The sequence below is a fragment of the Populus alba genome, chromosome 19 (genome assembly GCF_005239225.2).
Source record: "Populus alba chromosome 19, ASM523922v2, whole genome shotgun sequence".
In the NCBI taxonomy this organism is placed as follows: Eukaryota; Viridiplantae; Streptophyta; class Magnoliopsida; order Malpighiales; family Salicaceae; genus Populus; species Populus alba.
In genome coordinates, this window is record NC_133302.1 from 197,392 (window position 1) to 212,532 (window position 15,141).

At 35.6% G+C, this 15,141-nt stretch overlaps 1 protein-coding gene across 1 annotated transcript; it reads right to left on the reverse strand.

The window, feature by feature from the left end:
• Window positions 1-5,385: 5,385 nt before the first annotated feature.
• Window positions 5,386-8,814, reverse strand: LOC118058529 (probable disease resistance protein At1g61300). The gene is made up of 2 exons (XM_035071227.2): window positions 8,603-8,814; window positions 5,386-8,273 (listed from the first exon to the last, which is right to left on the reverse strand). Exon 2 carries the CDS (start codon window positions 8,257-8,259, stop codon window positions 5,386-5,388), a length of 2,874 nt encoding a protein of 957 aa, XP_034927118.1. The 5' UTR covers window positions 8,260-8,273; window positions 8,603-8,814.
• Between the last annotated feature and the right edge of the window lie 6,327 nt (window positions 8,815-15,141).

The window sequence follows — 15,141 nt, forward strand, 5'->3', positions numbered from 1 at the left end:
AATCTCTGTTCCAAGAAAGAAAATAACCAAGGAGTTGCAAGATTTCAAAAGCAAATTGTTATTTGACTCACATCGAAATAATTTTTTGTTTTCAAAATGCAAGATCAAGATTTCAAGATTCATTCTAGACCCATATTCCTCCACCAAACTGAAAAGGAGAGAAATGAGAGAATGGCCTCTTAAAACCTTTATTTATCTAAGTCGCTGACAGAAGCACACTTAGGGGCAATAACCAATACAAGGGGGCAACATTGTGTTTAGAAGGAAAGATTCTAGAAAAGGAGATGGTAATTCCTTCAACCAGACAAAGGGGGCATTTTGGTTTACAAAAGACAGCTCGATCCTTTCAGTAAGTGATACCGAATGTTTTTAGCAGTCAGACGAGGGGTAATGAATAATCCTCTCAAATTATTTGACAAATTAGAAAATCTTTAGCAAGCAAGTGGGTCAGATGGGCACCACAAATGCTGAGTTATGCAAACAAATTTGGAAGTAGACTTACATGGGCCAACTCGAGTGGGCTGGAAGTCAAATGACAAAGATGACTCAAATCAGATAGCAAGATCTCATCAATCAATCAACAAGAAGACTATGAAGAAATGAGGGCCTATATTTCAAATCAGGTAAAGATGCATGCATATCATTTAACTTTGAGACATTGGACAATGAGTTTTGCAAATTTCATATGAGAAAATTCCAATGAAATCCATCAAGTGGAAGGCCAACTTGATGGCCAAAGATCAAAATTGCTGTTGAAAAATTTTTCATTTTTGAGAATTTTTCAAACCTGGGCAGGCCGCCCATGAGAATTAGGCCACCAGAAAAATCTCTGTATTTTTTCAAACCACTTTTCAGCCTCAACCATCATAGGTAATGCATTTCCTATCCTACCTTCATTCGAGCGCGCCTTCGAACCCTTGTCTTATCTCCATTCGAGCGCGCCTTCGAGCCTCGTCTGAGTTCTTTTCGAGCGCGCCTTCGAGCCCTCGACCATCAAAGGTAGTGCATTTTCTATCCTACCTCCATTCGAGCGTGCCTTTGAGCCCTCGTCTTACATTCGAGTGCGCCTTCGAGCCCTCGTCTTATTTCTTTTCGAGCACGCCTTCGAGCCCTCGACCATCAAAGGTAGTGCATTTCCTATCCTACCTCCATTCGAGCGCGCCTTCGAGCCCTCGTCTTATCTCCATTCGAGCGCGCCTTCGAGCCCTCGTCTGAGTTCTTTTCGAGCGTGCCTTCAAGCCCTCGACCATCAAAGGTAGTGCATTTTCTATCCTACCTCCATTCGAGCGCGCCTTCAAGCCCTCGTCTTACATTCGAGCGCGCCTTTGAGCCCTCGTCTTATTTATTTTCGAGCGCGCCTTTGAGCCCTCGACCATCAAAGGTAGTGCATTTTCTATCCTACCTCCATTCGAGTGCGCCTTCGAGCCCTCGTCTTACATTCGAGCGCGCCTTCGAGCACTCGTTTTATTTATTTTCAAGCGCGCCTTCGAGCCCTCGACCATCAAAGGTAGTGCATTTTCTATCCTACCTCCATTCAAGCGTGCCTTCGAGCCCTCGTCTTACATTCGAGCGCGCCTTCGAGCCCTCGTCTTATCTCCATTCGAGCGCGCCTTCGAGCCCTCGTCTTATTTATTTTCGAGTGCGCCTTCCCCTCGACCATCAAAGCTAGTACATTTTCTATCCTACCTCCATTCGAGCGCACCTTCGAGCTTTCATCTTATTTATTTTCGAGCGCGCCTTCGAGCCCTCGACCATCAAAGGTAGTGCATTTTCTATCCTACCTCCATTCGAGCACGCCTTCGAGCCCTTGTCTTACATTCAAGCGCGCCTTTCGGAGCCCTCGTCTTATCCATTCGAGTGCGCCTTCGAGCCTCGTCTTACATTCGAGCGCGCCTTCAAGCCCTCGTCTTATCCATTCAAGAGCGCCTTCGAGCCCTCGTCTTACATTGAGCCCTCATCTTATCCATTCGAGCGCGCCTTCGAGCCCTCGTCTTACATTCGAGCGCGCCTTCGAGCCCTCGTCTTACATTCGAGCGCGCCTTCGAGCCCTCGTCTTATCCATTCGAGAGCGCCTTCGAGCCCTCGTCTTACATTCGAGCGCGCCTTCGAGCCCTCGTCTTATTTATTTTCGAGCGCGCCATCGAGCCCTCGACCAAAAAAAAAAACAAAAAAAAAATAATAAAAATGGGTTGTCTCCTAAATGACTTGTTTCTTGATTTCTACATCTCTCTATAAAGAATTATGCGTCAATCTATTGTTTTCAAGACTAAAAAAAAAAAAAAGAGTTTCTTTCTGTATCTACTTTTCTTTATAAATTTACTACACAAAGCTAAAAGAAAAGAAATTTTCTAATATCTTTTGCATAGTAAATATTACAAAGAGGGGCAACTGTCATAACCCAATTTTTGAACAAATAATAAAAATAAAAATATATTTGAAAAATGAGGTTAAAACAACACAAATTCAAAGTTCATGGATGAAATTATCAAAATTTTGAGAATAATTTGGTTAGAAATTGAAGAATTAATAAGTTGGGAAATTTATTTAAATTTTGGATTAGTTTAATTAATGAAATTAGAAGAATTAATAAGTTTGGGGACTTAATTAAACTTTGATTTTAATTAATTAAATAAATTCAGGGACTTAATTGAAATTTTATCCAAAAAGGGCAAAATTGAAAGAATTAATTAAGGACCAAATTGAATAATCCAGGAATTAAGGACTGTTTTGTAAACAGTGCACCAATTTAAGGATTTAATTGAAATTTATCCAAAAGGGGCAAAAATTAAAAGAAATGTTTTAATTGCTCAGGGTCCAATTGCAAAAATTTCCAATGTTTCGGGGGGTCAAACTGAAACTGTCCACTGGTTGCTTGAAAACATTGCCGTTCCTGGTGGAGTCCGTTGCTGCCAAAATGCTGCCATGGCTGGTGGAACAGTCGTGTTCGTCTTCTCCATCCCGATTCAACAGGCTGAAGATCTACAACAGATTTGATCGCCATGGACCACGTCTCTCGCCCTAGATCATGGCATGGAAGAGAAGAATCTGGCCTAGAGAGGCAATCGTGGGGATACCTATAAAAGAGAGGCAAAAATCAACAGTGAGGGAGGAAAAAAAACCCAGAAACAGGGCAGGAAGAAACCCAGAAAAAACCAGAAAAACGCAAGCAAAAAACCCAGAAAAGAAGAAGAAAAACAACCCAAAAACAGAGCATAAATAAAAAAAAAATATAGAGAGAAAGAGAGAACAAGAGGGTAGCACACATGATGAGAATTATCCTTGAAATTGTCTTCGTCCCTGCAAAAAAAGAGTAACCCGAAATCAATGAAAAACTCAAAGAAAACCGGCATACCCATTATCTTCTTAGTTCGTTCATCTCAAAGAACTGTAAAAAAAAGAAGGCAGTGGGATAGCTGGGAGATAAAGGAAGCAGAAGTAAAAGTCATGGGCAGGCGAGAGGCGACCACCATGCTGCAAGCATCTTCGTCATCTTCAGAAAAACAGGTACGCCCCTTCTTCAATCTGTTTTTGCCTTCTGTGAATTAGTGTTGCAAGAACACTGTGCGAAGGTTCGCACTGTTCATGCACGCGTGAAATCACTTCACGCGTGCTTTCTTTAATTTCTGCCCAGCCGAGTCACTAGCTTGGGCCAGTGACCTGGCCGGGCTAGCTGGGCTTAGCCCAGCCACCAATATACATGCTGGGCTGGATTTAGCCCAGCCCAGCCCAAAAAATAAAATAAAAAATAAAACAGAAAAAAAATAAAAAATAAAAAAAATGTGTATGCATAAATAAAAATAATGTAAATTTATTGTTTATTCACTAACGCTAGAGTTAGGAATAAAAATACCAGTTTAAAATTTATATTATTTTTATTCGTTGTATTTTATTTTATTTAGCTAGAAAAATAAAAAAAAATATGTGCATGCGTAAAAATAAATGTATTATTATTTATTTATTCACTTGGCGCCAGAGTCGGGAATAAAAAAAAACATTTGATTTAAATTTATTTTTTAGCTACGTAATATTTATCAAACGCCATAGTTGGAAATATTCGTAGTTCATATTCACTGGCGCCAGAGTCAGGAATATTGTAAAGAAAATTTTCGATAACATAAAAAAATAAAAAATTTAGCAATTTACGACGAAACTAGCAATGCAGTCTGCCTCAGGCAGGACGTTTAAGAGGCGATAATATCTTCTCTTTTACGTAACCAGTCTCAAACCATAGAATCTCTGTTGACCAGTTAGGGTTCCTAGTGACCATAATACTAGGTGGCGACTCCTTAAACAAGACCTTTTTCCCTAAAAGAATAGGATGCCAGAAATCTGTTCTTTTTAAATTAATTCGAGAATTAATTTTTTAGGGTCGCCGCGATGTCGAGTGCGACATGTGCATTTTAAAAAATAAATTTATTATTATTTATTTTATCACTGGCGCCAGAGTCGGGAATAAAAAAAAATATATATTGATTTAAATTTATTTTTTTATAGCTACGTAATATTTATCAACGCCAGAGTTGGAAATATTCGTAGTTAAATATTCACTGGCGCCAGAGTCAGGATTATTATAAGCAAATTTTCTTTATATAAAAAAAAAATAAACATTTAGCAATATAAAACAAAACCAGCAATGCAGTCTGCCTCAGGCAGAACGTTTAAGAGGTGATAATATCTTCCCTTTTACGTAACCAGTCCCGAACCATAGAATCTTTGTTGACCAGTTAGGGTTCCTAGTGATCATAATACTAGGTGGCAACTTCTTAAACAAGACCTTTTCCCCTAAAAGAACAAGATGCCAGAAATCTGTTCTTTTTCCATAATTCAATAATTAATTTTTTTAAGGCCGCCGCGAAATCGGGTGTGACAATAATCTTTTCTAGGTTTACAAGGCGAATCCAAGAAGATGGAACCAAGATTTCTGTAATACTGCAATTCCTTACTTCAATTATTCGGAGAGAATCGCAAATCAATTTTGCACTACAAATGCATTTTAGTTCTGGTAAATTTTTCAAGCACAAGTGTCTCAACTTTGGAAGTTCAAATTCGGTGTTTCTGATGCTGCTTTCTTCACCATAAACCCTTCTTCATCCGATCTTGCTCCACCTATTATCTCCTCCATTTTCTCACATTGTTCAACTTCAATCCTTTCCAGGTTTAACAAGGCTTGGTAGCAAGACAGGAGGGAACAACTTCTTCATACCTTTACAACCAGAAAAATAAAACCATTTAAGACTAGAAAATATACCATTATAAGATGGAGATGGCTGTGGTAGTGGGGCAGAGAGCATAACCAAGAAGATGAAACCATGCTCTCCATGCTATTGCAATTTAAAATGTTGATATACTCCAGTTCAGTTGCATACTTTAATGACAAAACATCACCTAAACTTCTCGCATCGATACATTTACAAATTGGTTGTTGTAATGTCTTTTGAGGAGATGACCTGAAAAATCTCCATCTCTATTGATATTCAAATTACCCATAACAACCATTTTACTTCCGAGACCATTGCACACTAATTCCCAATGTTCGTGTTCGCTGAGCTGTCCTATAACAATTTTGTATGTGCTTAGTGATTGGGTCTCATCCCGAGATTTGAGATACTCCACGTAGTTAGAGTGATCTTCAAAATGACATTCCAAACTTTCCAACTTCCTCAAGCATCCTACTTCCTTTCCTTCAACTGTTATTGGAGCATAACTTTCCACCCGGTAATTTCCTTTCAACAATAGAATCCGTTCCTCTAGTATCAAGACTTGTAGGCGAGAGAGTTTAGGTAATATACCACCGCGAAACTTCTTTTTACCGTATCCATTCATTCTTAGATACCTCAAATTGGATAGACATTTCATGCCATGAGGAATCTTTTTAAGTGGACAATGAGAGAGATCTAACTTCTTCAGTGCCCTGAGCTTTTTCAATGATGGTACACGGCGTAACCTCCGACAATCTTCGAGCAACAATGAAGTGAGACCCACCAAATCAGAGACAGAATCAGGCAAACATTTAATAGATGTTCCACACAGATCGAGGACCTTGAGCCCATGCATTTGCTCGAAAAATGAACCCGCAATGAATCGCAACTCAAGATTATTACATAGCAATAAGGTTGACAGATTTGGACACCTCGGTGAATGGCTGGAACAAATCTCTTCAATTTTGTTCTCCATTAGTGAAACGGTCATAAGTTTCTCAGTCCACTTCTCTATATCCGGCAATTCTTCTAATTGTGCACCAGCTTCAACAATGGCTTGAGAGTTCTCTTCCAGTATTTGGATGGCCATGTCCCTAATCAAGTCATGCATCTTGACAGAATCACCACCATGCATTCTTTCCAATAGACAAACATATTCAAGTCTATTAAGCATTGTGTGGCCTTTGTTAATTTCTGCCTCCCTACTCTTTTGCCTTTTTACCACTCCCCCATCAATCAAATAAGCTATCAGATTCTCTCTAGGGATCACAAAGTCCTCTGGAAATAATGCACAATACAAGAAACATCGTTGTAGAGCTCTATCACTTAGGTGGGTGTAACTAAATCTCAATATCTGAAATACCTCCTCTTCCACTATATCTTGCATAACTCTTGATTGTCTGAGGTCCTCCAAAGCATCGCTCCATTCGTGGATGTCATCTACCCCCTTCATGGTTCCAGCAATTGTTTTAATTCCCAGCGGCAAACCATCACACTCCCCTGTTATAAATTTTGCAATTTGTTCCACTTCTGAAGGAAGTCGTGTGTCATGTCCAAGTATCTCCATGAACAAAGTCCAAGCCTCTCCATCAGAAAGAGGATTCACTCTGACATTGTTTCGGCAATTCATCTGTCGACAAACCTCTATTGATCGAGTTGTTATAATCAGCTTGCATCCTTTCAATGTGACAGGAATCCCCACTTTGTGTGGTTCAAAGGATCTCCACAAATCATCTAAAATGAGAATCCATCTTTGTTTCTCCATTAGTTTTTGTGACAATTTCACAGATATGTGCAGCTCCTCCTCTTTATTGGAAAGAGATAAATTTATATTGTTTGCGATCTTCTTCTGCAATGTATCAATGCTGCAATCTCGAGACACGGTCACCCAGTAAACATCATGAGAAATATCTGGACTTTGTAGAAGCTCCTTATAGATATGCTTCAGGATTGTAGTTTTACCAGCTCCCCCCATCCCGTAAATGCCAATGGTTGAGACATCATCATCCATCAACAAAGACCATATCACATTCTTATTCTCTTCTAATGCTCGACCCACTAGCTTTGTAGAGCCAGTAGGCAGAGGAGCTCCTCTGGTAAGCGCTTCAGAAGACCTAGTTCCTGCGCCAGGCTGCGCTACTCCTCCAATCCCATCATCCTTCATTAAGAAAGTACGCATCTCCTCCGAGCTTTTTTCATACATATCTGGTGCTTGTATCCTTGTTGCATCTCCTGTCAAATTGTCGACTTCATTGTTTTGCCCTTGTGGACTGGTTGAAATGGCATTATGATTCACATTGCCTCCGGAAGAGCTTGCGCCTACGCCAGGCTGCACTAATCTATCTGTTGCACCTCTTCTACTATAATTTTCATCAATCGCGTGTCTCCAAGGAGAGACAATTCTGTCAACATGCTGAACAGATCCTTCACCAGTGTTTTCCATGCTATTGTCCATGTCTAAATGCGAACAAAGTCTCTCTTCCTCCCCTACTTGTTCCATGCCCTGAACTCCAACTACGTTCTGTGTATCATTCACGATGACATCATTGTTTACTGATGGAGAACAGAGTTGATCATTTGTTGTTTGAGATGGATCTCCTCGATGCTCATCAGCTTGATTAAATGATGGCCTCTCATGAAAGCTACCTCCCTCCAGAAGCTCCATGTCTTCAGCAGTGATGCTAGCCATCCAATCTTCGAGCGAAAGATCTTCTCGTTGATGTGACATCATCATTTCATTGTTCTGTTGTTGTGCTGAAGCTGAAATTGCATTCGTGACCTCGTTATTGCTTGAGCCTGCTACAGTTTTACGTTTTTTTGCTGGAGGGCCATCAATTGCTGCAAGGGCTGCATCCCGGACATGTTGAGGCACTTGTGCACAATTTTGAGCACCACCACGTTTCCTTCCTGACAAGTGGTGTTTGATCCTCGTAATTGAAGTACGTTCGGCAAAAAAATGCCCACAAAACTTACACCTCATGCGACCATCATCCATCTTTTCAACATATTCCCAAAAAGATCTGTCATCATGATGCAAAACTGGATCATTCTGTCGAAGCATTTTGATCAGTGGCTCTGTAGAAAAGAAAAGAAAAGGATCTGTCAACATGATGCCAAAATGGATCGATCAGGGTCAAAATATTGAATATAAATTAATGGAGGTTACATTAATTGTAAAAGGGAAGGTTGAAACTGAAATAACAAGTTAAAAACAGTAGAGAAATTACAAAGAAAAAACAATGAATTTAAGGATTATAGAAACTGAGAAAGACAAATTTAATTTGTTTTGGGAACTGTAGAATATGATCCTAACTCCAAAGTTTCTCAATAAAATTTCTTCAACTTGTTTTGGCACTTAAAAGATCGAAAAAATATTAACATGTGAAGAACAAAGAATAATATACCTGGATTCAGCTATTGATCGATGTTCTTCAAGTGCTGGCTTGCTGAGGCAGTATTCAGAAGAAGAAGAAGAAGAAGCACAGATCAGAGAAGAGTATAGGTTAAGCTCGTTCATTGAGATGAGACGTGGAAAGGGAAATAGTTGTGGAGAAAAAGAAAAAGAAAAGAGAAGAAACTCTGGGGGAGAGAAATCTGAGCTTGAAACTGAGAGGGGCTAATGTGAAAAGACAAGGGAGGGCACAGATTGGAAAATGCCCTACAGCGAAATGCGTTGGGAATAAAAAGAGAGCTTGGATTGGGTCGCTTTCCATGGTTTATCTAGTTCAACATTTTGCCCTTTTTGTTGTGAGATATTACATAGCCGTTGTAACAGGAAAGTTGTGGAGATTTGGGAGGAATATGGGGATAGTATGGGTATTTCGAAGAGATAAGTCCGAGGAACATGGATCTTACGTAAGGGCACAACAAATGGACATGGAAGAAACGAAAGGTCGGCATGAGGCTTTGGCGATTTTCTATGTGTGAATATCTGGACTGTATACAGATGTGCAAGTGATTTCCATGTTGAACAAGTGGCAGAGAATTAAACTGATAATATAAATATTACAAAGAATAATAAATTAAAAAACTAAAAAATAAATATTACAAGTTTAGTGGAAATGATTTTCTCTTCTCTCTTTGTTAGTAGATTGGACTGACGCCTGAAGATTAGTAGAGCCAATATTGTTTCAGAGACAGAATATGAGTTCTTGCAAATTATTAGTAATGCAATAATTACCAGAGATAAAAAGGTAACGTGCAAAGGAAAAGGAGCAACGAAATTTCTTTATAGCTCTTGCCTGAGCATCTCAAAGTTTTCTTCAGAACTATATAAAGTTTATGGTCTATTTTATCAACCGGGTTGTTGGGGAGGTTTGGTTTGCCTAACCGTGATTGGGTCTAATATGATACTCTCAAAATCAAATGGTATAAGGTCTTATTTGTTTGCTGGAAAATAGTTTTTTTTTTTTAAATGAATTTTGGGAAAGTGAATTATTTTCCGATGTTCGGTAGTGTAATGAAAAATAAGTTGGAAAACACTTTCTAGTGTTTGGTTATGTCATGAAAAATAAACTAGAAAATAACTTATTAATGTTTTATTTTTTTCAAGTTTATTAAAATAATAAAGAACAAATCTTACAAATTAAAAAGTTGAATGAGAATGAAATTGAAAAAAATATATAATTTCATAAATTATCTAAAATAAATAAATAATAATCAAAATAATAGAGATTAAATCTAAAAAATTAAAAATTAAAAGATGAAGAAATTAAAATAATAATAATAATTAAATTTTCATAAATTATTTCAAATAAAATAAGTAACAATGAAAAGAATAAGAACCAAATTTGATAAATAAAAAATTACAATTAAAAAAAGATAAGGGAAAAGCAAATAACAATTATAAAATAAGGATCAAACTTAATATAAAAATTAAATTTTAAGGGATTAAATTGAAAAATAAATATTCAAAACAAAATATATATAACAATCAAAAAGTTTGAGTATCAAATTTGATATAATCAGCAAATAATGACTTTTCTAAATTTTTCACAACTTATAGAAAGTATTTTCTGTTCAAAATAAAAAAAAAAAACACTTTCCTGAAAGCCAAGTCAAATTTTTCTTTAACTGATAAAGTATTTTTTATTGTCTGAAAAATATTTTTTATTAATCAATTTTTTCTAATAACAAAAATGCACCAAAAAAAAATTAAAACTAGGTTTTTTAAAACCATTTTTCAAGAAATAACCAATCCCTCAATTTCCACGAACCTTTTTTCAAGCCTGGGAGCTCTTTTCCCAAGGAAGACTTTGACTGGGCGTCGACTGTACCTTTTGTTTTTACTTTTGATGAAGTTAGGCTTCCCAGTAATATATTTACAGATATTCTGATGCCATGTTTCCATAATATACCTTATCTTTTTCTTTTTCTTTTTATATATCTTACCAAACAAACTTCTTTGTGATATTAAAAAGTTTCAAAAATATTTGTAGATTTTTTTGAATTTATTTGTAGTTCCTTGTATTTTTTTAGATATTTTATTATATAATTAATTTGTGAATTTTTTTAAAAAAATATAAATTTAAACTTATTTTATTAGTTTATTCACTAATGTTATAATTAGAAATATCATATGTTTTTTTTTGTTATATAATATTTACTAACATCAAAATTAAAAAATAATTATAAATAAATATTTATTGATAACTATATTCAAAATATTACAAGTAGATCATAATAGCATAAGCTGACTTTGTGAGCAAAACAGGCAGGCAACGTCTAACTTCCCAGTCTGGTGGTCGCATTGTTTTTACGAACTGAATGGTTTCTTGCCTTAAAAAATTTGTGTTGCGAAACTGAAAAATTAATGATGTAAGATATTATTTGAAATGGTTTTATGATGCAGTTCTGAAATTATCTTCATGCCTAGTTCAATGGAATCCATAGCAAGTGTCAGCGAAACAGAGGATGATAATGAAAGAGTTGGTGCCTCAGAGGATGAAACGAATGACCATTGAGAATAAATTCTCCGGTACCTGTGAGTTTCTATCGTTTGCTTCTTTCGAAAGTAACAAGTCTGATTTTCAGACATCATCGTTCTCTCCAGATGATTAAGGATTTCTTGCTCTCTAGAGTTATTATATATATATCAATTTCCCATAATTAAAAGGTGTAACTTTTTTCTTTTTCTTTTTCGCTCCTTTTTTCCCTCACTTATGGGAATTCGCATACATATGTGCCTCATAAATCATTATTGAACTTTCTTTCTCGGTCTTTTTTCATCTTCTCGCCATACAAGGTTACTTTAGGAAAATTTGGAACCTCGTAAGTTAATGCTGTTCAGATGTGTCTCAGATTTAATCTCAATTAGCATAAAAGTTTATTAAAAAACACTTTATTGTGGACATAAAAAAAAGTTAGTGTTGTGGAATTATAAAATATAAGAGATGAATTACATATTCTTATCGGGAATTTAAAAACAAATAAACTGGGGTGACATTGAAAAGTATAATTAAATAGTCTTGTACTTGTAATTTTGTCGAATATGCATGCTCTTTTTTAACTAAAAGATAAATAACATGACGTTATTTTAATAAGCCTGCGAATTATTTTTTTCCTGCAATCTTTCATGATTGTAATTAATAATTTTGAGAACATGTGGCGCATACAGCAATATCTCGAGGCCCACAGTGTTTTTTTAATATTATTATTCTTTTTTATACACTAACAAATTACTTCGGGTCTGGAAGCTTTCCCTTTACAAGCTTTCATTGTTCGAAAAGAAAAATAAAAAGAAAATATTGAAAGGAGAGACTAGCATAGGGAGCAGGAGCAGGGAAGACGATGCTGGACAACCTGGAGGTGGGTCTAAGTTGCCATGAAACTGAATAGAATGGATAATGCAAGTCCAAGGAAACATATCTGGCCACGTTACTGTAAAAGCCACTCCGTTGACTGATCATGTGCAGGGCCGACCATTGTAATCTTCATGGAGACCGTTTCTAACACCAGAGAATGTGGTCCTTGTCGTGAACCCTGAGAGGGCTTCAGAAGGAGAATCAACGGTCTGGAAATTGACCATTTCCACTAGAAAACAAGACCTAGCAGTATGCACTATAAATGCTTTCAAGTTCAGGTAAATATTCCAATCTCAGAATCCTTAACTTTGGGAGACTGAGCTTTAGTGATGGAACAGCAGTATGTTTTAATTTCTTCCAGGTTTCATACATAACAAGCAACGCGATTCAGAACAGAAATCATACCACTAGATGGCAATGGTGATGAAGCTCAACAAGACCAAGAAGATGAAAGCAAGCTCTCCATGCTATCACAGTCCTTAATGGTGATCATGACTTCAAGTTCTGTTGCATACTTCAATGATGAAACTTCGCATAAACCTGAAAATCTCCACTGCTGATTCTGAAGTCATTCAAACCTGAGTGTTTTCCTTGTGTGAAAATTTGTATTCATATTCGTTCCACAATCGAACACAAATTTTGCCCAGTGCTTGAGATTTGAGAAACGCTGCGAAGTCAGAGACTTGTTAAAAACGGCATTCCAAAGTCTCTGACTTCCTCAGGCAAGCTTCTCCTGTTCCTTTAATTATAACTAGAGCATGTACTAGGAATACAGGAATATCTTTCCTTTATTTCCCCCTTTATATTTGTATTCTACTTTGAAAAAATAATTTATTACTAGTTAACGATTTAGGGTGACTTACAGAATAGATCTATTCTTTTATTAGGTTACTTTAACGAGAAATGTTCATCGTGGAGAAATTTGATAGGATGGATATATAATGTTAAATTTTAATTACAAAAAAAAATATTTGTGCTCATTATAAACTGACAATATAAATAAATAATATTTCATTTGAACCAATCTGGATGTTTGATGTAGGCGGAATTTAAAAAAGGTTTACGTGTTTTTTTACAGGCTAGGAAAATCAAGCTAGACAATGAAACAAAATTAGAATCCTAACACAGAAAATTAACAAAGAATTCAAAAATAAACAATAATTCCAAAAATATCTAGAAAAAATAATAAAATTAGTGTAAACAGCAATCTCCATTTATCTCCTCCATCTTCTCACATTCTCTGACTGTAATCTTCATTTGAGGAGATGACCTGTAAATCTCCATCTCTGATGATATTCAAATTACCCAAAACAACCATTTTACTTCCCACAGACCACTGTACTTGAATTTCCAAAGTTCATCTTCCCTGAACTGTCCTACCACAATCTTCCAAAGGTAATATCAACAGGATTAGCCTACCAGATTATGGAAGGCTAATGTTATCAGCAGGAAGATGTTGATATCGACATTAAATGAAGACTAATAATATCAACGAGATTATGTTAATATCAACATTACTAAGTGACAAGTTTTCTTCCGAGATAATGGAAGCTAGAAATACGAAGAAGGTTATATTGATATAAATACTTTTACAATTTGATTAACCTTATCAAGTTATAAAAGCTAATAATATCAGTACGGTTGTATTATATCGGCATTATCAAAATATTAGAATTCATATTATATTTGGTATCAATATAATTTTAAAATAAATGAGTACTAATATCCCTGTAAGGATATTAGTATTTATGGAATTAATTCGATTGAGAACATGGACTTTTCAATTACAGAAATTAATGCATGCCTAAAGAAATAAATTAAAATAAGTAGTTAATTACAAGTAATGCAAGGAATAGATAATGTATTAATTTTTAGCTCATTATCAAATTTTGAAATTTTATTCATCTTGGGAATGAGTTCAATATATAATGTTTCGAAATCACGTCACAACCAAAAAAAGGGACTTGGTGGTAATTGTCTAATGAATGCAATTCTATATATATATATATATATATATATATGAATCCACGGGTAAAGGTATTAACAAATGTTGTTATTGTGTTCTGCAATGAATTGTTAGAATTTAGATTGGATTATATTTATTTTGAACTATGAGAGCTTGAAATATTGTAAATACATAGAAAACTCTACTAAAATTTTGTTGTAATCACAATAATAAAAAAAAAAACGGAGGACTAATTGGTAGTAATTGTCTACTGAATTGTTTTCGAAATCACGTCTAACCATGATATTTTAATTTTAATTTTAATTTTAGGGAGTACCAGCTCGTTGCTTTTTGTTTAATTGTCTAATGAATTGTTTTGCATTTTGTTTATGGACAGAAATTTGCCATGACAATCACTGCATCAAAAATTTGAGGACACAACAGAGAAATTAAAAAAAAAAAAAACATTTTACATTAATGTTAACCCACTCGTAGAAAACAGAAAGTCAGCAAGAACAGCTCATACATTCTGTCCAATACACCTTTCTGTGATCTATAAAACAAAAAAAGTGAGTCAATCTTATCAAACTTTGTACAGTCACTATCTTTAACTAAGCTTCTTAATTATATATGTAATTTGTCTAGGTATTCTGTGAATCTGTTTAATTTCTTACTTGTTGTTTTTGTGTGTTTTAATTTCTTGTAACTAAGATTGTTTGTTCTCAATGTATTAAGGTTTTTTATATTTTACATTTAATTCTCAATATGTATTACTGGATAGGTTAGTCTTGAATTGGAATGTCTTTTGCAATGCTTCTGTTGCTTTTTTTGTGAATTGTAAATCATTAGATTACATGTTGTCACCTGCCATACTTCTATAGTTTAAATATTAGGAAAAAAAAACATTTCAATTCCTTTGGCAATTGGCACTGTATTTGGTGGCAGCAGGGCAATTGATGTTAAGAGCCTTGCCTGGCGTCTTTGTTGTTGTTCTTAGGCAATGCTATGGTTGAAGCAGTGGTTTTGGCCACTAAGGTCTTAAATCACTTATTTACAGAAATGCATTATTTATTGAGACTTTAGCTTGTACAATTTTTACCTTGTTGAATTAGCTAGGTTGAATGTGAATAGATGACAAAACTATAATAAAAAATAATTGCTCTAATTCTGCTATTAGCCAGGTTAAATGTGAATT

Bases quoted from the DNA above. Each gene is read 5' to 3' on its own strand.
- LOC118058529 (XM_035071227.2), bottom strand. From the start codon at position 8,259: ATGCTTCGACAGAATGATCCAGTTTTGCATCATGATGACAGATCTTTT.